This window comes from Gymnogyps californianus, chromosome 3, assembly GCF_018139145.2.
Source record: "Gymnogyps californianus isolate 813 chromosome 3, ASM1813914v2, whole genome shotgun sequence".
NCBI lineage: Eukaryota > Metazoa > Chordata > Aves > Accipitriformes > Cathartidae > Gymnogyps > Gymnogyps californianus.
Genome location: NC_059473.1, coordinates 51,044,546 through 51,066,372, shown reverse-complemented (window position 1 = coordinate 51,066,372; position 21,827 = coordinate 51,044,546). Strand labels below are relative to the sequence as shown.

The 21,827-nt window shown below is 35.6% G+C and overlaps 1 protein-coding gene across 10 annotated transcripts in view; it reads left to right on the top strand.

Annotated features, from left to right (window-relative positions):
• QKI (QKI, KH domain containing RNA binding) overlaps positions 1-21,827 on the top strand; it is a 167,973-nt gene that overhangs the window by 138,170 nt on the left and 7,976 nt on the right. For 2 of the 10 annotated variants that reach the window (XM_050894275.1, XM_050894271.1), the window contains 3 exons: positions 13,319-13,406; positions 15,707-15,979; positions 18,671-18,745. In XM_050894275.1, coding sequence (XP_050750232.1) covers positions 13,319-13,406; positions 15,707-15,979; positions 18,671-18,745 — 436 coding nt within the window. Of the gene's footprint in view, positions 1-13,318; positions 13,407-15,682; positions 15,991-16,616; positions 17,155-17,900; positions 18,746-21,827 lie in introns of those variants that run through there. The other 8 variants (XM_050894273.1, XM_050894269.1, XM_050894276.1 and 5 more) reach the window with 6 other exon arrangements.

The window sequence follows — 21,827 nt, the reverse complement described above, 5'->3', positions numbered from 1 at the left end:
ATGATGAATAAATGAATATTTTTCAGTTACTGTCAGATAGTGTCCAAAAATTTGCATTCTTTTTTAGGTTTGCTTCTTAATTTTTCAGCTACATCTTGTAACTGAAAGCTTTAATTGTACTTTTTCTGGGTTTTTTTTGTTTGTTTGTTTTTTGGATTTTTTTTTTATTTCTATGTATAATTTTTACACACATTAAACGAATTTTTTAAATGCAAAATACTATGTATAAGTATATAATCCGTAAAGTTAGAGAATATGTGAATTTAGGTATTATTTTGAAATATTCATGAGATTCCGGAGTTCAGGAGATTAAGAGGGACTAAGGTGATTTATCCTGTTGTAGAAAATGTATTTTAAGCTGCTTTTGCTTATGGGTGTGCACCTTGTCTACTGGACTATGAAATTATAATTCTGCAGTCTCTGAAGGACAGTTTAATTGTACGTATTTCAAATATCTAAATAGAAAGAGTTGGTTTCTCGTAATGATTGGATTAGAACAATAAGTGTTTAGAGAACCAGAGTGTCTGAACAATATTTAAACAGTTTTACACAGAAAGATGTGAAAAACAATCGAGGATGAAATCTAGAGTGGGAAGATGGGAGAGTTTTACTTGTATAGCAAGGACTCAAGGATCCTTCTGAAAACAGGTGGAAATTGCATATCAGTATGCAGTTGACAGTACAATATGGAGTGAGAGTGAGGGGCAAGGCATTGGTAGTGAATGTGTAGGAAGAAAGTAAGTTACTACTTGAACAGTTTGGTGTTATTAGGGTGGATTTCTTTTTTTTAATATTAACATTGCTTGTTCTCTGCAAAGTTGATACAATATGCGTTTGGCATTTAAGGTTAGTTGGAAGGCTACAAGAGAGATCCTACGTAGAAATATTGTAGGATTATCCTATCAAGAACGGTTTCCTGAGCATGACATGACAGCATTGATCCAGGGTGGCTCGGTGACTGCGGTTTGTTTCAGCCACAGTTCAGGTACTCAGCTGCTTAGAAAATGAAAAAGGGAAACCATTAAATGAAGTTTTGATGTAACATCTGATCCAGAGTCTGTAGCAAGCTCTTCAGATACAACAGTATAAAATACGTGAAGATCAGAACAAATAGAAGCACAGAAGTCTTGATTATTTCTGTCCCAGTATAGCCTTTAACTTGCAGTGAAGTTTGATCAAATTTATACTGTAAGTCCTGATAAATGATTACTTAAGTGTAGAGTCTGTGTCTGCTGAGGAGGCAGATTTTTAAATTAGTATGTAGAGCAGCAGGGAAGGATGGTGAAATTAGTTATTTAAGATAGGCCTGATTACATACTTCTCTCATTCTAGGATAGAAAATTAGACTTAAAGAACTTGTTTTGTCATATAGGTTCATTTAATTATTATATAGAAAAGAAATGCTAATTAGTTGATTCTAGTAACGTAGCATTTTAGGAAAGAAGAGGTGAAAAAATTCTGGTCAGTAACTTCTCTGGGGACTTTCCAATAGGCTAACCAGTCCTTTATTTTGGCGAGTCTCTTGTTGATGCTCAGATACCTCATGATCCCAGTTCCTTCTGGATAGAAGACGACTTTGTGTTTGTTATACTACAGTCTTTTCTGTATGTGAACTGTTGTTACCTATAATTGCTTGTGGGAGATACAGTTCTGAAACATGACCCGCATACAAAATTCGTAGATTCTGTTATTTATGCAAGGCATCTGAATAGTCTTGGGCAGGAAAGAAAAAATTAAAAATGCGTAGGTTTTACCCCAGACTCCAGAAAACACTTTTTATGGAAACTGTGTTTTTGTTGTGTTGGTTGTTTTTGTTTTTAATTAAACAGCAGCAGTTTTAGGAAAGTTTCTCTGACTATGCTATATATATATCAATTGCTGAAATACATATTTCTTGTGCGAATTGGTAAATAATGGAAAGTTATTTTTATTGCAATTGAGTAACCTTTTTTCAGAATGTAAGGGTTTTTTTTTAAAGTGCTAGTAATACTTTCAAAACTAAATTATTGTTACTGTTAATGTTCCCTAATTTTAATATTAAGGATTTATAATCTGCCCTTAAAACATGCAGCAGGATAAAATTTCATATACAAAGTTGAATATCATAAGAAACTTCTTTTGTGTTACTATATTATTAAAAATAGGTGGTTCTTATTTGTCAAAATCTGGATGTTAAATACTGACCTTTTAGTATGTGATAAATTCCCAAAGCCAAAGAGGTGAATATCCTGAAACAAGAAGCTGGTTTAATTTTCTTTACCACAACCAATGGGTCTTACTCCAGCTTCAAATTCCGTGTTTTTTTTTTTTCCTGAGAACTATAATGAATAATTAAAATAAGACTTGCGTATGTTTGAATTAACCTGGATGATTACACTGGAAAAATATGTGACTGCATTAAAAAAAAAAAGTAAAATGATCACTTTGCTATTCTGTAGTAGTTAGAAGAAACTGAAGTATGTTGTATGATTTTTTTAATGATTTACTAAGAATCCACTAATCTTTTGTAACTAAAGTTACTAAGATTAAAGGAATTGATTACAAAATGAAAATCTGTTGCATGTATGTTTTTCTGTAATACTTATACATGTCAAAAGTCTTTTGGCTAAATGTATGAGACTTTTGCCTTACAAGGCTTTTAAAATTATTTTTAATGCTAAATTTATGTTATGTAGAAATAAAATAATGATACAAACTGTTAGAAGAAACTTTCATGCCTTCCCTCGGCTCTTATGTGACAGCATGAATAAATGTTCAGGGCTAGCTGGAGTCCAAGCTGCCTTTTGTCAGTTTATCATCAAATGAGTGCTTTAAGAGCTGATGCTCTTACCTGATAGACAACTCACAGTACACACATATGGCTGCTCCTCGGCAGCTCACGCTCCTAATAGCAGCCTTCAGCAGCAGGAATCACTCGCCTTTCATTCTGGGGCCGGAAGGGTTACTTGCCCACGAGATAGCCACAGGTTACAGCTCTATTTGCGAATAAGGGAATGTGGTTAGTTGGTCAGGTGGGCCCAGCAGTGCAGCTCCCTGGGGAAGAGGCGCTCCTCAAAGGCCCTTTGTGCCAGCCTCCGCCAGGCAGGCTGAGTTCTCGCTCATCTCTCTGGAAAATAAGCACTGGCTGGTCTCTAAAAGCTGAAAAGAAAGCCTTCTCCCTGGCAACACAGTGCCTTGAGCAGCTTGAGCCTGCAAACGGAAGGTCATATGATTGACATATTTGTCCCCTAAAGAGAGTGCTCACAATTCGTTTTTTCACTTCTCTGTATTTTTAAGCTGTGTGAAAGCGGGTTTTAGCCAGCCGTACAAGAGAGGAGACTAGCCAGTTGGAATACTACCACCCCCTCCTTCTGGACTTCATCAGCTCTGAGTTCAAGAAGAACAGGAGAGGCACCTGTTCAGAGTACCAGTAAAATGCACATAAGACATATATGTGATATTATATTCAACAGAGCTATGGGTTGCTTCTATACTTGTAAGCAGCCGGAAATAATTGTGAGCTTTTAGTACTCGTTCACTTTTTAGCAGCTGTTGAGAATTACTGAAAGTATATACTGAGTGCATAAGTCCTTTTAAACTTCCAATGTTGTGTTTCCTCAGTTGGACTAGAAATTTAAAACTTAGGTCAGTTGAATTTTTGGGCATCTTACATTAAAAAAAGTATTATTATTTCTCTAGATAGTAGCTTTATGCAGAGTTCTAAATTAAACAGTCATTAGATGACTCCACCTTAGGGGTTGTGTGTGTGTAGAAAAAGACAGTCTCAACAAAACTGTGCCCTTGCACTTTCTGTTATTTTGAAAATAAAACAGTTTATGCAAACGTTTTACAACAGGGAATGTAGGTGAAATGCAGAAACAATTCTTTTAATCACATTTAGCTGTCATGATTTTTGTTGAAAATGTGACTACAGCAGTAAGTGTGACAGTCCAAGAAGCTTTTGGAAGACCACTGATTCCTGAATACTAACATTTTATATTTTATATTTGGATAAGCCTAAACATTCATGTTTTTACTCTGTATTGTAATACATGATTTTATTTTAATTAGTCAATATTACCTTTTCAGGACATCTCAAGCTGAAGATAAAAATGTCTTAAAAGTTACTACTGCAGCTTGAATTCCCATGTGGTAGTCTGCAGCCCTGAATCCTGTGTTTAATGAAACATGTAAGAGAAGGTACACTTGAAAGATGTGTACTAATTCACAGCAAGTGTCTTTGTACTCCTCCTCACAAGCAGTTAGTTTTCTTCTGTTACTCTAGAGACTGTTCACGTTCTTTCTAGGTTACTAAATTTGATATGAAATGTCATTTTTCTTACAATTTTTATTTCTGTATGGGAACAGATTAAAAACCTAATGGACGTGTTGTCCATATGAAAACATGGGGTCATATTTCAGTACCATTTTGAGAATGAAAGGCTTTGTTTATGTACTAAAATGTTAGCATAGCTGGAAACAAAATTAGCTGGCACTGGAGTCTCTAGAGTTTGCAAAAAATACTAGTTTTGAAACCCCTTAATGGAGTTTGTGTCGTGTCCCGTCCCGTCCGTCCATGTGTCATCCCCCCCCTCGTCCCTCCCATATCTGTGTTCACTATCTTTGCACTTCAGGGAAATTTACAGCCATTCAGAGTGTATAAACTCAAACTTTGAATAGAAACCTCCTGGGATGACAGAGGAAAAATGAATGTTAGAGGTCAGGCCAAACTTATCTACAAGTATTTTAATTAATCATTCCATTGTTACATTTCCGACAACTGTCTCTAATCTGTACCTATTAGAACAACCACCTTGATTGTAGGTAGTTGTGTAGCATAGGTTGGTTAAATTATTTTTATAATTTACTTAAAACTCAGGATGGAATAAAGCGTTTGTCCTGATATGTGGAGTGTGTCAACGCAGTCTCAAAGTGCTTTGGCACCGTTCAGTCTGTTTGAAAGGCTACAGCTGGAATAAAGACCTGCATAATATAGGTCGTGTTTTATTTCTGCTCTGTTCAGATTCCTAGGATGTTCGTGGTACTCAGGATGTGGCTGGTAGAGCCGTATGTGGGCAATTTGTAGCAGAGGTTTGCCTCGTAGTATCTCATTCAATTTGCTTATGGTTTAGCTCCTGCTTTCCAAATTAAACTAACCAGTGAGGAGGAATTTTGGATGTCTAGCATTCCAAGACTAGAAATACCAAAAATAAAATGTTTAGCTCTGAAAGTTTTTTAACTGGGCTTGCACGTTGCTAAAAATAGATCTAATGCTTTAGATTGCATTATTGATAGCTATTTCATTTGAATCTTAATACAAATTTTAGCAAATGTCTATGCTAACAAATAAATGTATTTGAGTATAATTCTGTCTTTTTGAAAACATTTTAGAAGGTACTGTATAGGTGTTTTTTCCAAGGCACTGTATAGGTGTTTTTTTCTTTTAGGATTTTGGGGGGTTCGGTGTATATATATGTCATTGAAAGATGCATTCCTGTTCTGGAGCTTTATGAATTGTTGAAGTTGTTCTGTGTGGTGTACAGAGAGTCTTGTCACTGATTTCATTAATACCATTAAAAGGTTGAGGTGTGAGGGGGAGAGGAATGATAATTTAAAAAAAAAAAAAGGCTAAACAGAAAACAAATTCTGAAATTAAGTATTGTTGAGTGTGTAGTATAACTGACCTAAGGGACCTTATTTCCTTGAAAGCCCAAAACCCTGTGATTTAAATACAAGCCCATCACATCTGTCCTAAAGAAATGTTGGGACAGACATAAAAATTCATTAAGGTCAAGCAGAATGCTACTGGTGATTCGTGCCGCGCGCCACCCCCCACCCCCCCCCACCCCCCCATATTAACAACTAGTACCCAGAGGGTATATGGTGAAGCAAACCTGTAAGTTTCACTGATGCAGTATTTCAGTCTGGCTTATAAAATGTGCTTCATGCTGCTTTTCTGTACCTTATCTGTATTTTCTTCTTGCAGAAATGGGAAGTGGGGGAGGGAGGGCATAAGGACTCTCGAAAATATTACTGGTAAGCCGAGTATCATGATTAAACAGGGATATGTTAGATAAGGTGATGGGAAGTGTAAAAAGATATGCTGCCTTTTCCCCCTAGTGTATCTTTAACATTATGACCAATGAATTTGTCAAGTGAAACAGCACAGTCTTCTTTGCATATCATTTGAACTGAGAGCTTGCTTTGAAGAAGATAAGCAGACTATGTTGCCCAGAAGAAATAATGATGCTAATTTATCTTTGCCTGTCCTCATAGACATAGCAGTGTGTGTCAGTGTTGAAAAGGAAATAGAGAAATAACTGAGCTATAGCTTGCCACCTAGTCACAATGCCACGGTATTGTTGATGGCATACAGGGCTCTAAGAAATATGGCGGGTCTTAAAGTAGTGATTTATTTTACTTTGTCTCAAAAGTATTTGGAAAAATTTCCTCTGATACAAGAATAGCTGCCAAATTATGTGAGAAAAGACCTCTTCGGCAAATTCTCCTCAGCACGAACAAAGCTGTGTTGTAGGCTTTCTGCTCCATCACCATCAGAAGTGTATAATCAAGGATGAGAAAGTCTAAGTAACATATGTTTACCAACAACTTCTAACTAAAATATTTACTTTCTGGCCATGGGAAACTTGGAAGTCTTAATGAAATTTTTTGAGGGGAAGGGATGATGGGATGTTTTCCCTGACACTGAGTAACAGAGTAGCTTACCAGAAGTAAAAGCCTTTACAAAAGTGGAATCTGACGTCTTGCAGTAGGTAATTGATTAATAGTATAGATACTCACATTCATATTCTTTTAAAAAGCTCTTTTCTTTGTGTTTTGCATCTGATTACCTGTCATCTTGCCTAGGTTTTCATTGACATACTTCAGTCTTTTAACAACTTTATACAAAAAAAAGACCTTCCAAACATAGAATAGATTTTAAGCGTGTATACCTTAGCTGCAAGAATTTCAATGTGTTTTAGCCTATGATCTTTTTTAATATATTTTACAATATATTGATGTCTGAGATCTATTTTTTGCTTTAATACGTGTATGTCTAGGAATTTGTAGTGTATTGTTTGTGAGGTTTTTTGTTTATAAATTATGAATGGAAGGTTTTTGTCCCTGAATGGAGACATTTATGTGTGAAGGCTGTTTGACTGGCGCATGGTATGTTAGGAATACTTACTGATCTACAAGTGAATTGCAGTGGAACATTTTTCTTTGACAGGCAGATAAAAGCATTCTAGAGCCCAGAGAGTCCAGCCAGCGCAAGCCTCCAAGCTGCAGCTGTGCGGCTATGTGGCAGCTGGGGACTGTTGGAAGGCAGGGTGACAGACCCCTGAGAGGCAGCAGTGCCTCCTGGATAAGAAGGATAAGATCAGTAACAGTAAAACATTTCAGTGGTGCTATTGTGTTTTGCCAAAATTCATATTAAATTAATAAATTACAGGTGGCTTATACTATACAGATATGCAGTTTAAAGAATAATGAAAGTCTTTTTATTTAATGTGTGTATTTCCAGAGATATGGTGGTAGAAAAGTTATGTTTATCATATGTGGCAACTGTAAATGACTTTTCTATTTGAGGAAGAGTTTTAAGTATCTGTTCTTGTTCATTAGTATCGTGTTCTTCCATAACTGCCAAGTTCTCTGCCCTTCTGTTTGGAGTGTGTGTAAAATTATTTAATGCCTTACCTGTGTACTAAAAAATACAATGTGTTATTGGAAAAATTCTCTACCTGAAGTAAATTTGGAGAAAAGCATATGGACTTGGACAAAATGTGGTAGCTGGAAGAGATCTCTCCAAGGGTGGCAGGAAAGGTGCGAAGCTGCTGTTGAGTATTGCTGTTTAACCAGAGATAGTGTGGGGCAGGCAGGAAGGTCGTCTGCATGAGAAGTTGCTGAGGTGGTTGGAAGGTAAGTGCTGCTCTTTGGTGCTCTTGCATTGCTGAGGCCGCCTGGTCGTTCTTTCGATGAGCCTGGTGGGACAGACTTGCTGCTGTTGGCTGGGAAAGATCAAGACTGATTTTTGGCCTCTGTATTCGCAGTTGATTTATCGATCGTTTTGCTTCATCATTTCCTCTTCCCACGTGCTGCGCTCTGATCCTGAAAGGATGGCCCTGGAACAGCTTATAAAGGACTGCTCCCTTAACCAAAGCCAGACTTGGCTGCATTTGGTGCAAGATAAAACTGTCTGCAGCCTTTCCTAGGGTTGGGCTGAGTTCAGTTCATGAGAATTCAGCTGAAGTGCAGGGATGTGTGACAGGATTGCAAAAATGTCATCAAAAATGCATGACATTTGGAAGCTAGACTGTCAATGAAGGTCACTAACATCACCTAAATAAGTGTATCTATATTATTATGAATGTAGGAAAAAGGTATATTTGTTACATTTTCCAAAGTAGTTACTTTAAAAAGAAAATGAGCATTATATGAGGAAAGTATATGTTTGTACAGAAATGCTGAAAATTTTCCCTGCCAGTGTTAGTAATAATGAGAATCAGAGTACGTTCTGAAACTTAGCCGGGTAAGACTGTGAGGCTCAAGGAGCTCTGTCAGGATAAAGTATCCCTGCTATCATACAAGTGAGTGGATTGTTTGGTTTGTGAATTAACTCAGCTGCAGCCACCTTCCACGTGGTCAGTTTGGGTCCAGCAGCAGTATGGCAGGGCAGTATGGGCACTGACTGGCTCCACTGGATGCTAGCTTGTGGATCTCTGCTCAGCAGTAAACATTGCTACTTGATCCTTCTTTTCTTTTAAGATAGTATCTTTCTTTCCTTCGCTACTGTAGTTTGTTATAGGCTCCTCAGAGTTGACTGTACACAGAATCTTAACAGTGTACCTGTCACCTCTGAAGACTGTTGCCATCTTCTGAAGTCCTTCATTGACATAGCACCGTGAATGCACTTCCGTTTGGAGTCTGTATGCCTGTCTGTCTTCCACCTTGATACCGTATCTATCTAGTGTGTGTATGTTTTGTGTATAAATAAGAAGTTAAACAGTATGATACTCTTAAGGGCGCACTGTATGTGTATGAGAATCTGAGGCATTTAAGTGCCTAATAATTTCAGAAGCATCAGTTAAAAGAATTCTCTGAGGATCTTGGGGTATCTGAGGTTGAAGTATAGCTTGGACATTGATAATGAAAAGAAGTCATTAAAAAAATTAAATGGAGTGCTTTATCTGAGCTCCCTATTTCATGACATGAAACAAGCTCTTACTAATAGCAGTTTACTACATAAGTGCATTCCTCATTTTTTTTTTTGAAACAGACAATATTGCCCCATGTAGGAGACAGAACTGTGGTTTTAACTGGGTATCAGTATGGTCAGCTTTGTGTATTTCATTTGAAATTGTTTTATCTTGGGAAGTGTTTCCCCAGAGACTTCATGTACATGGCACTTGTAGTTGTTACTAGCATGTTGAACCTTGTGACTATTAATCCTACTCTGATAAAGATGAGAAAACAAGTTACTTAAAATGGTAGTGGTCACTGGCATTTGGTCTCCTTCAGGTCTTTTTATTGCTAGCCTAAGTAGAGCTGAGCTACTGTGAGGAGTACTGGCCGTGTGTTCACAAAGCGGTGAGTGCTGTTGTCTGTGCACAGTTGTCTTTGTTAGGATTTATTGCTTGCATCTCTTCAGTATTTGTATTCAGTGAGCAGTTGCAAGTGCTTACATTTAAAGAATTATGTTTCAAGATACCATTTAAGGTTTTTTCTTAATCTGCATGTTATATTGTACATAAGAAATACAAGGAAAGCACTGGAGATTTAAGAGGATGAGAGGTTTGAGTCAATCACTTGAGCTTCAACTTAGTAATGCAAATCTCGCTTTAAGTGACCTTATTGATGTTTGCTCAAAGTAGCTTCCTTTTGGTACAAATGACTGAGCTTTGTTGTAGCCATTGTACAGGTAATGTACTGTCCCTTTAGAGATTGCCTTTGTATCCCTGATGCAACCTCTCTTTGCTTTAACAGAGAGTGCCTGCAGAAATGCCTGGAGCTAAGATAGATTGCATCGGTGTGCCTCATTTGATCATCTGTCAGCAATGAAGAGAGAGGATAGGGCAGGCAAAAACAGGCGCCCATTGCTCTATCCCAGCTCTTGGAAATTTGAGGGTTTGGCTATTGGTGAATGATGTTCAAGTGGAGAGCTTGCTACCAGAGAATGAAGGACATGACAGCATATCTGAAAGGGTCCTGACCGCTTCTGTGACTTATGCCTTGAAGAGAGGTGGCAAGTGACTGTTGCAAGTTTAGAGTGTGAGGGGGTAGCAGGATTTTGAGCAGTACTAGTAGGGTGGTGCAAATAGAGCTAAGCGCCCATATCTTGAGGAGATAGTATTGTATAATAAACAGTGCCATCTTCTGGGAGGAGTCGAATGATGCCCTTTTGGTCAGCATTAAAGATGTTTTTAAAGTGTGGGGGGGTTTGTTTCAGTTGGGTTTTTTTCTATCTAATAAATCCTTTGAAAAACAAAATACCAGAAGTTGAAAGACAGTGTTAATGTCTAGTAGTGCAAGTCCACATCTTACATCTGTGAATTATCACTGATACAGTCTTTAAGGAGAAGTTTTAAACTATGTTTTGGAGTCTGTTTAAAAGAACAAAAGTTTATCAACTGCTGAGCTGTACTCCAGAGAAGTAAATCTCAAAAATAACAGTTAAGGACTTAAGTCTGCTTTGTATGCTGAAGTCCATTATTATTTTTATAAACATACTTTGTAAAACCTAGATAATTGCAACATCTTTTCTCATAGGAAGCATAGTGACCTATAAGAAAATGTTAAAGATCCAAAGTAAGAATGATTACTTTGTCTTTTATTGCTTTTAAGTTGTTATAACTCCTTCTTTTAGGGATGTCAGAAGGGAAAAATGTTTTCTCTCTTAAAATTATTATCCTATAAATAGTTACATATGGGAAATATTCACTGTGGTGCAAAATCTGGGATTAGAGTTACTAAAATTATCCTAGCAAGTGGAATGTAAGATTCAGCATTTACTGAGACTCATTGATGGTGTCAGATCAATCACCTGAACTCTTATTTGGAGGAAGTGAGCAATTTTAGTAGCATTAGTGGAACTATATGGGAGATGCAGCTGACATTGTGAGGAGGTTTTTTTTGATACACACTTGCAAATAAATAAATAAAGGAACCCAAGCAAAAAGCCAATAACATAGCATAACCATTATGAGGGGAGGGGAAAAGAGGAATCAGTGTCTTTATTGCTAAAATAAATTAGGTAAGGTATATCCAGAATGACAAGAATTTGTGAGCTCTGGATAGGCAGATAAGATTTGAAATTGGTTTTATTGCATCATGATTGTCTAGGTATTTTACAGCAAAGATGCAATGGAATAATAGTTTCAAAAAAAAAAAAATTCTTTTGCATGTAGATTGTAAGTCTATTCTGAGTATGTCATATTAAGCATGCTATACTCAGTACATTTTGTATTCCGGAGGGTCTCATTTTAATGACAATGGAGTCTGAGGTTTATGGCTAGTGTGGTACTTAACTGTAGAATTAATTTGTAGTTAAAATGGTAATCGAATGTGTATTTACTTTTTCAATATTAGTGTTAGCTTGGTCTGTCATACAGTATTTAATATATAAAGAAAATGTCTAACTTTCAGTATATTCTGAATGTTTAACAACAACATAAATTGTTACTGTGTGTAATCTTTGTGTTTATGCAAGTCCTCAGTATTACAGTTAGGACTTCAATTTCTGACATCTGAAAGTAATTTAGTGTCGACCCATCTTACCATGTTGATTTTAAGTTGTTGATAAAAATCAGATGTTAAAAGTTTCCATTGCAAGGGGTGGTGGTCCTTGAGCATACCTCACACTAAGTACTAAAAACTTCTTTTGTCATGTAATTTAGTAAATTACTTCTCCATAGTTTGGAAGTAAAGTACGTATAACAATATTTTGCTGCAAACTAGCCTGAAAAAATATTGCCCTGTACATTTGGAACACTGTGTGTAGATAATCCTATTAACTCTTAACTGGTTTGAGACGATGTTTCACTGGTGCAGTGCTGTAATGGACACAAAGTTATTTAATAGAATTTTTTTTGTTATTGGTGGTGATTGCTATTCTTTGTGGCTTTTAATTCTGTTTTTTTTGTAATCACTCGTGCTCTTGGAAGTCCTAGTTCAAACCATCTGTAACAGTTGTAGTTTAAGACAGGTGAACAACTCCCTCTGAAATCAGACTTTAAGATTTTCAGAGTGGATGGCACAGTATGTTATTATCCAGGTTCCCATTAACTTGGAAAATGCTGTTCCAAATATCTGGAAAACATTGTGTGAGTAGACAAGATAAGTAAAAATATAAGAAATCCTGTTCAGCGAAGGAAGAATGTAATGCAGCTGACACTGAAGCTGCCCTCTTTTCCATCTGACTGAGAATTTCAGCAGTGGGGTTCAATACAAGAAAGGTGGTAACTTTAACATTAAAGTAGAAGCTGACCATCTCTCTTGGGTTTTCTATATCATAATCTTGTTTTCTGCTTGGTAGGATGTAGACTAAACAAATGGTAGTATTTCTGGAAAGACAGATCAGAAAACGTCTGGTCTTAAAACTGAAATTGTACTAATTAGAAATATTTTTGGTAGTAACTGAAAAAGTGAGCTTTTTTACTGAACACTGCGTAATATTTATGCAAGCTGCAGGATACCAATGGAGTAGATAACTTCAGGGAAGTAATTTATATTGAAGCAAAACCAAGAATAATGTATACTGTGTAAATAGTAGTTATATCCTAATTGCACTACCTCAACACGTGCCAGAATTATTAATTCTGCCTTACAGCAGTTGTTGATGTCCTGTTTGGAAAGCTACTCAAAGTTTGTTGTTTATTATTTGTTTGCCCCCCACCCCCGAAGTAGTCAGTATCAACTACAGTGGAGCAAGTTACAATAAATTGAAGTTGCTTAAAATTTGTGGTGTCTATTCTTCCTCTAGCCGAATAATACAATTTTTTAAAAGATCCCTTCAGGAGTACATGAAAATGTTTACTAACCTGGAGAAAAAATTTCCTTAAACAATTTCTATGAAACACAGCTTACACTTAACCCTATTTTTATAATTTATGGTATGAGCCTTTTTCAAAACTCTTAAGATATTTATCAACACCACTTAATGATAAACAACAGGCAACTTGCACTTAATTTTAAGGAAAAGCTGACAAAGCTTGCTGGTTTTGTGACTAATGGTAAGCAGGTATTTTGCTTGGTTAAAACTTGAAGGCATTTTATTCTAGGTCCCTTAGGTCTTGTCCACTACTGAATTAATAAGCCTTTCTTCCTATCTTTTCACACGCAGGCAGAAGGAGAAGACAGCCTTAAAAAGATGCAGCTGATGGAGCTTGCAATTCTAAATGGCACCTACAGAGATGCCAACATCAAATCACGTAAGCATGTCATAAGCTCGAGGGTCAATGCCATAGTAGTGTTTGCAGGTTTTGATTCCTAAAGCTACTTTTTGGTAAATGTACAGTAGCAACTGTGTTGGAGAATGGAAGGCAGTAAAAAAAACAACAAAACAGTAGGTAGCTGTTGCAAAAGATCTTCTAGAGATAACTTACGTCAGTTTTGCGGTTTTTTTTGTTTTGGGATCTCCCCCTTTTTTTTTAAACAGTATACCTGGGTTGAAATATTTACAAATATATAGTTAAAAAAATTCAACCCTTAAGCCAAATTTTTCTATTTTACAATCATTTTTTCTTTAATACATATAAAGGATGATAGACTCCTTTTCAATTTTATTTTTAGAGATTTAATTTGAAAATGTTACAGATGTTCAGGATACTGTGAATACATTTTTCTGTATTATATTCCTTCCTTTCATCTTGCTTGCATGTGTCCCCCCAATGTTATGTTTTTCCAACAATTCATCAACTGATTTCACAGCTGAGTTCACAGGGATCAGTGATGTAATGAGCCATTTTTATAATTTCTTCCATTACATTTGTGTGAAAATGCTTTTGCAAATGCATGTGTGCACAGGTTTACACTTGAAAATTAATTACATACACCTACTAATGAGAGTATATACCTATTATGTGTGATACAAATTATTTTCTGTAGTCGAAAATCTAATTTCTCCTCCTGAAAATGTAGTTGCTGATACTGTTCCAAAGTAAATTTTTGCTGTAGCTGTGATACAGATGTCAAATGTAAGCACAGTTAAATCAGTCTTTTCACTAAGGGCCTACTGATATTTGCAAATTCGTTTCTCCACGCAGTCACAATTTCAACGTTGAATATGTTTAAAGGTTGGAATGCAGTTAGGTCAATTTGAGAGTGCTTACACCAGTGTAATTATTTTGATTTGAAGAGAGACATAAGCAAGGGTTTTTACTACTGCAAATGGTAGTGGTAAATCTTTCAGCCCTAATAAACACTGTAATATTTAAAGCTAGATCAGTTTTAAATATATTTTAGTCTCTAAATTATTGCAAAGTTATAGGTAAAATAGCTTTCAGATTAGGTTAAATTGATGCAAACTGTTGCACAGAAACCTTTATATTAATTTGAGCAATTTCTTTGTCTGATCTATTCCCATTGGTCTATTGTATCAGTATAAGTGGGAAGATGGATTTTTTCACTTTTTGACTAGAGATTTCCACACTAATATTCACGTTTTGATAATAAGACAATTTCACTGTTTGTGTTTTGATTTTACTGAAAACTTGAAGATGTAGAAGCCATACTGGTTTATTTCCATTTCAGAAAGAAAATGAAAATGTTTGAGGGTTTTTTTAATTATACACTCAATCTGAGCACCTTTGTTTAAAAAAACACAACGGTCTCAAATCTGAAAAACTTCCACCACATTTCTCTTTTCATACCACCTGTAAGTTCATTAAATCGATGTAGATCAACAGTAGTGCATAGAAATCTATAAATTATAACCCTTTAAGATTGACTGTTACCAGCTGATCTGTTAGTGTTTAAGAAGTTGTTCATCTTGTATGCCAACAGGCTTCAAATAACACTTAATGAAATGTGCTAGCACCGTTTAAAAAAAGCACCTATTTTCTTTATCCTAAGCAAGGCCATAGTGAACTTGTAATACCAAGGAAGTATTTTATTTGGGGGAATTTGATATGGAAATGACTTTTGAGTCTATTTTTATTCATGCTAGAGTAGGAGAGGAGATGCATTATGTTTCTAGGTCATCTGTAACTTCACTGATCCTGGAAATTGGAATTGTGTATATGTTTAAATACAATTTTAAGACATATAAAAACTGTAGACTCATATGGCAGCTCTGCATAACTGAGTATCTGTGGACTCTGTAGTTGCACTAAATTTTGTACTCTGTATTTGATTATGACAGTATTTTCCTTGTATCTCCTGCATGCATCTCAGTCTCATGCAGTCTTGATAGCATAAATGAAGAAATGTGGTCTAAATGGAGCTTTTGTGCTGTGTAACCTGTTTGAGAAATCTACCTCACTGTTTTACAATGGCTTTTTTATTTTGCATGTTCATACTTAATCACACTGGAAAATGGAAAGCTGTTTGCATTTGAATGGTGTGCTTTGGCACTGTGTGATCAGCGCATGTACTAATGATTTCCTTTTATTTTTCTTCTTTCCTACTTTTCCCCTTTTTTCCCATTCTTTCCACGTTTTGTACTGCTATCTCCATACTTTCCTCTGAATTTCTTTGCTTACTGTAGCAGCCCTTGCCTTTTCTCTTGCAGCAACAGCCCAGGCTCCAAGGATTATTACTGGGCCTGCGCCTGTTCTCCCACCAGCTGCCCTGCGTACTCCTACGCCAGCTGGCCCTACCATAATGCCTTTGATCAGACAAATACAAACCGCTGTCATGCCAAACGGAACTCCTCATCCCACCGCTGCAATAGTTCCACCTGGACCCGAAGCTGGTTTAATTTACACACCATATGAATACCCCTACACGCTGGCACCAGCTACATCAATCCTTGAGTATCCTATTGAACCTAGTGGTGTATTAGGTAAGATCTTTGTATGCGGATGACTGGAGAACATATTGCTTATACTTTTGTGATACTTGCAAGGTAGAGGTCATGGGGCTCAGAAGAAAATCTGAAGCAACAATCTTATCTCGGGTATATCAAAACTGCCTAGGAAAACTGCTCAAATGGTGTAACTCTTAAACATTTTAAACATGTTTTGCGTTATTAAATGTGTGTGTTTAGTATATTAATAAGATTACTGAAAATAAAATCTTAATGTTTGTATGATACTAGATGGTGGATACATAGGCAAGAAAAAAAATTAAATAGAAGTTGACATCTATTATGTCACTTGGGCTCCCATAAATGCCAGATTTGTTTGTGCTCCCTTTAACATAAATTAAATTAATTTCCAGTAATCTTTGGAAGAGAGAACTTTCTATTTTGCTATACCTTTTTAGTAGCAAAACTGGAGAGAATGGAAAGGTCTTTTTTCAGTTTGTTGGAGTTTTGCTTCTTTATTTAGTACACAACTGATAAATCTCTCCTCAGTGTCAGAAAGCTGTAACTCATTTTGTCAGCAGAAAATAATTTCAGTGAATGAATAAAAAGCAAACTAAGTTCTAACCAAAGGATGATACAATTAGCAACTTTACTGATGGCTTCTTTTATATACATTGGATTGAAATGTCCGTCATTCCTAATATTTCAGACCATTGACTTGCTCTGTGAAGGCAAGAAAGATAAAGCAGCCATGACAATTCAGTTAACTGGTCAATGTGGAACAAGCAGTTTCAATAGTTTCTTCCTTCCCTACTCTCTACAGAATCTAAATAATCTTTTCTCTTCAGTTTGTTCTGAATTGCATATGACCTTGATGCTGCATAATGTTGATTTTATAGGACTTTGATCTTAGTTTGTTCAGTGGCAGTTATTGATTTACACAAATTCTAAACATCTGTAATGAACACTGGACAATAAGGTTCAAAGTCAATATTTTGTTGAAAGTATTGCAGAAAAATCAGTGTTTCACATGAAAAATACTTGTTGAGTTATCAGTATGTGTGCATGTTCTCACATTATATTTTGTACAGTAAAAAAGAAACTGTATTTCAGACTTCTGCCTTTCAGGATTAGTGAATCAATAATAAAAATTCTAGTAGGACAAAAGTATGCAGTAGGTCTGTCTTTGAGCAGCTTATGGTTGTCGTCCGTTACCCCATAGCCAAAATTCAGTGAGCATATGATAATGTCATCATTTATTAATTTCCCACAAACATGTAAATATTCTCCCCAGCTCCTCCACCCCCAGTCTGCGAGTCAGCTTGTGATATGTCCTGGGGTAAAGTCACAGTTACAGGCATCCTCACAGTAGCTATCAGTTGCTGGTTAGTGGCAAACGCCTCTCCTGAATTCAGTTAATAGCAAGTAAAGAAATACATCATTCCATAGTAATAATTTAATACGATGCAGGGAACTTTGATTTCTCGCAGAATTTTCTATAAAGAGAGAGGAGGGGAAAATTGCTTCTAAAATGGCATCTGAAACCATTGCATACTTTTGGGCTTAGCTGTGAGAGCACAGGTGTATTGCCCAAACCAGATCTCACCAAATAATCTTATTTAAAAAAAGGAAAAGGGAGGGGGGGAAAAAAAAAGACTACACTCCCACTTAGGTAGCATAGAATCAATAACTCTTAATGCATCTGCTCTATTATCTGAGCAATTGTATAGAGTTAATTTTATTAAATTAGTTTTTAATTGAGTTTTATTTCATAATACACTCCTCATCAATAGTATGCTATATTTTGTCCATTTTTGTGGTGGACCCTTAAGATGTCTTAAAATAACTGTTAAAAATGGCAAAGAAATGCATCCCTATTAGTATTTTTGGGGATACTGGTGTTGGGATCAAATTTTAGTTGGTGACTAACTTTTAATTCCCTTCCTTTTATCTTCAGGTATGGCTTTCCCAACGAAAGGCTAAGAATTCAAGAACGGTCTTAACTGATCCTTCATCAGATCTGAATTTTAACAAATGCTTAGTTTCAGCAGCCTTGAAAAAAGCTTGGCCTAGCAGTCAGTGACTTACTTGCACTTTTTTGCACATAGATTTAAAATAAAATAGTGCTATTAATTTGGATTAGCTCCTATTATTACAGAGTAGCTGTAATTTATGAGTGTATAGTAGTATACTGACTGCTAAGTGTTCTATATAGTGTTTGCTTTACTAATCACCTAATTCATTGCAGTTCATACTTATTGACTTAAAGTTTAAAATCACAATCTGTAGGCTTGAAGAATTGCTTTAAAACTTTTTTTTGTGGTAGAACTGGAAGTGATCTTAAGGTTAGCAAATAATTGTCAGTATTAAAAGATGGCATTATTTAAAATAGTCCTGCTGCAATAAAGGCACTTCAGTGAATATGTGACTAGTAAAGCTTAAATGTGCTTGGGTCTAATAGATTTCATGAAATACTGTAATTTTGGGATTGTAAATGAATGGATTAAACAGGTTAAGGCCAGGATGTTTAAAATAAATGCAATATTAATCTGCACAGATAAACTTCTTTTTAAGATTAAGATTTGAAACTACTGTGCCTTAACTTGTTGCTTTTCTTAAAATGAACTTTTGTAGTTAATGATCATTTAAATCCATTTTGATAAACCTGCTGTTAATGTTTTCTTTGAATGTTTTCTAACTTTGTCTTGGTAATTGCAATTTAACTAGGTGCGGTGGCTACTAAAGTTCGAAGGCACGATATGCGTGTCCATCCTTACCAAAGGATTGTGACCGCAGACCGAGGTTAGTTTAGTTCTGCAGTTCTTGTTTGTAAGAAGTGCTTTGAGTGTACATGAGATTTGCAACACCACAGCTGGTTAACCAAATAGCCTATTTTGACCCATTCATTATTCTTCTCAAAAATCTGAATAGTTAATATTTTAAACCTTTGGGAATGCTTGCTGTTTTAAAAACATTTTGTAAACTTGGCTTTCCCAGCTCAATTAAATGTATAAACTTTGTGATATATTTAATATAAATGCTATAACTGATTCCCTTTTAAAAACTATTTAAAGATCCATCTGCATCAGGAAACACTATGAATTCAGTGCTGCAGTAATTAATTTGGTAATGTTCTCCCCCTGTCCCCCAAATTTGTTCTTTTAATTGGTGTGGAAGTATCAGATTGGTGTTGCAAAATAAAATGAATGGATGGTTGCTTAATGAGAAAGAAGTAAAGGAATAAATGCCTCCTGTCTGTGTCTGGAGAAATCTGAAGATTTAGATTCCTTTTTTTCCAATAAACTTTTGAGCCACTGTACTGTATATTATGAGGAGGATGCATGTTCTCAGATACCTGACTGAATTCAGAAAGGTAAGGGCTGTGAAGATAATACTTCAAAAGTTGTTTGAGTTTGAATTACTAAGGGTGAGGGAAGGGAGGGTGTTTTGGTTTTTTTGCCAAAATCTATTTCTTGGTATTTGCCTTTTGCTGCTAAAATGTGTAACCTGAAGGAGAAGCAACTTTTGAAGTCGTGTTGGTGAGATGACATCCAATATTTGGGCATCTCTCTCTAACCCTTGAATGGAAAGTAAATCTTCATTTTTCTCCTGTTCCTCAAGTGTAATGCCTTTGGACCCCTGAATGAAGTATTTAAGCTTATTGAGAAAAGTGATATTTTCGGTTTATTGACATTGGCTAGGAAGCAGTGTGTGGGCTAAATTCTTATCCCATCCCTGCTGCTGACTCACTGTGGGTTTCGTAAGTCATTTAATCTCTCTGTGTATGTTTTCCCATCTGTAAAATAAGGATAATAATACTTCCCTACCTCACAGGGGTGTTGTGGGGTTTCTTGTTTTGTACAGGGCTTTGAGGATGCAAAGCATTATGTGCCAAGTATTATTATTCTGCTCTCATCAAAATCAGTGTTGTGCAGGCTTCCATGATATTGTAATACTCAAAAGCCAAATTCAGGTGACAGATCTGACATCTCCTAACATTGACTACACTTCACTTCTCACAACCTTCCATAAATTAACTACAAGAAACAATACAGATTTCAGTCAACACAGTAAAAAGGGCCCTCCTGGATATTTGCTATTTTTATGTAACACTTTTATCTTTCATATGATCTTATGCTTTACAGAAAGTGTAAAGCTGATAACAAGACACTACTTAAGTTTTCTGGAAGATTACTTCTTCTTTTATATCACTGCACACTATTTACAGCCCATTGGCTTGTTCTCATTTCTTGAGAACTCTTCAGTGGGCAACAGGGTATAATCAGAATAAGGTCATAGCCCATGTTTACTGAAAGAAAAAAAAAAGAGGGGAAAAAAGGAAATAGAAAAAAGAAAACAGAAAAAAAGATTAAAATCTATCTCTGTCAAGAGTAATGGGTGGTAAGGATTTGGTTGTCTTTGAAAGTTTGACCTGATGTTGCAAAAATCAGTTTTTGCTAATGGTCTTTCATGATCTGCAATGGTAGTTTCAGGTGACAGGTGAGACTACATTTTATTTAATTGGATATTTGCCTGAGACAACTAGAAAATACACTGATAGAGCATGGGGGAGGGGAGAAATACCAGTTTGTAGTTGAAGTTCATCATTGTAGTGTTTACTCAACATAGATTTTAAATATTTTGGGAAGGGCCTAGATGTTTCATCTGGGTCACTTATAAGTAATTGAAATTAATTATTGGTATCGTTTTACCTTCCTTTAAAATACAGCCATTTTCTGATAATACAGTGTTCATCTCTAGCAATATTGGAAGCCCACTGTCTTAAGTAGATAAATAAATACACATGGCTTATCTCCTGTGGAATAAGTCGTGCATACCTCTCTCTTTTAGCATGAAAACCATGCTGATATTTCAGGAGAACATTATTTTAAAGTCTTATCTAAATAATCCCAGTGTGTATTAAGAAACCTACACAAGTTAATTTTACAACTGTACTTCATTGTATTTTGACTTTGAAATCCTAGATTATCACTGCACAGTTTTAACGGTTTCACAAAAGGTTTTGAAGAGAACTTTGTTCAGCAATAAAACAGTTTCTTCTAATGTGCTAAAATTATGTTGTAGAATTAAAATACTATCAGTATTTACCATATTCACCTATTTGGTTGTTCTGTCACCAGTATACTTCTATAGCTATAGCCATGAAAAACAATGTCAGCAAACCGAAATACCTTTTTTTTTTTTCAATGCGAAAACTTTTTTTAAATATAGTTAAATGTCACTAAATCTATATTCGCATTCATTGGGTCTAAAGTTTTTTTTAAATTCTAAATCAACTTTCAGATTACTTTGTAGTACTACTGCATTCACTTTTTAAGTAGGTTTTTATTCTTTGCGTAGTTTTTTTTTTTTTTGAGATAAGCACTGCATTTAAAGCAAGAATCCCCAAATGTGTAAATGTTTTACTCTTACAACTAAGCATTTAGAATTGGTGAAGGGTTGAAAAATATAGCTCACTTTAACTCAGAATAAAACCCCAGTTTATAAATAATACAAAATTGAATTTGATGCATATAACAGAGAGACTGACTGATTTAATTGTAATAAACTGTAAATGGTGTTGCACAGTTGACAAACCTGTGTGTACTGTAGAAGGCCAGAGACTTGGCAGAGGATGTATCACAGGTGTACTGGTATTTTTAAAAGGTAGCTTGCTTTGATATAAACTCCACAAGAAATATTAATGCTGAGAATTTTCTTGAATGTTTTATCCAAACCAACTGTCACATAATTTATATATAAATTTTAATACCATTTAATCGAAATCGTAATCAGTATCAAAATGCTTTAAGAGTCTGTTTCTAGTATACCTGTAAAGTGGTGAGATTGTGCCACATAAAATATTTATTTTTATTTTTGCTTA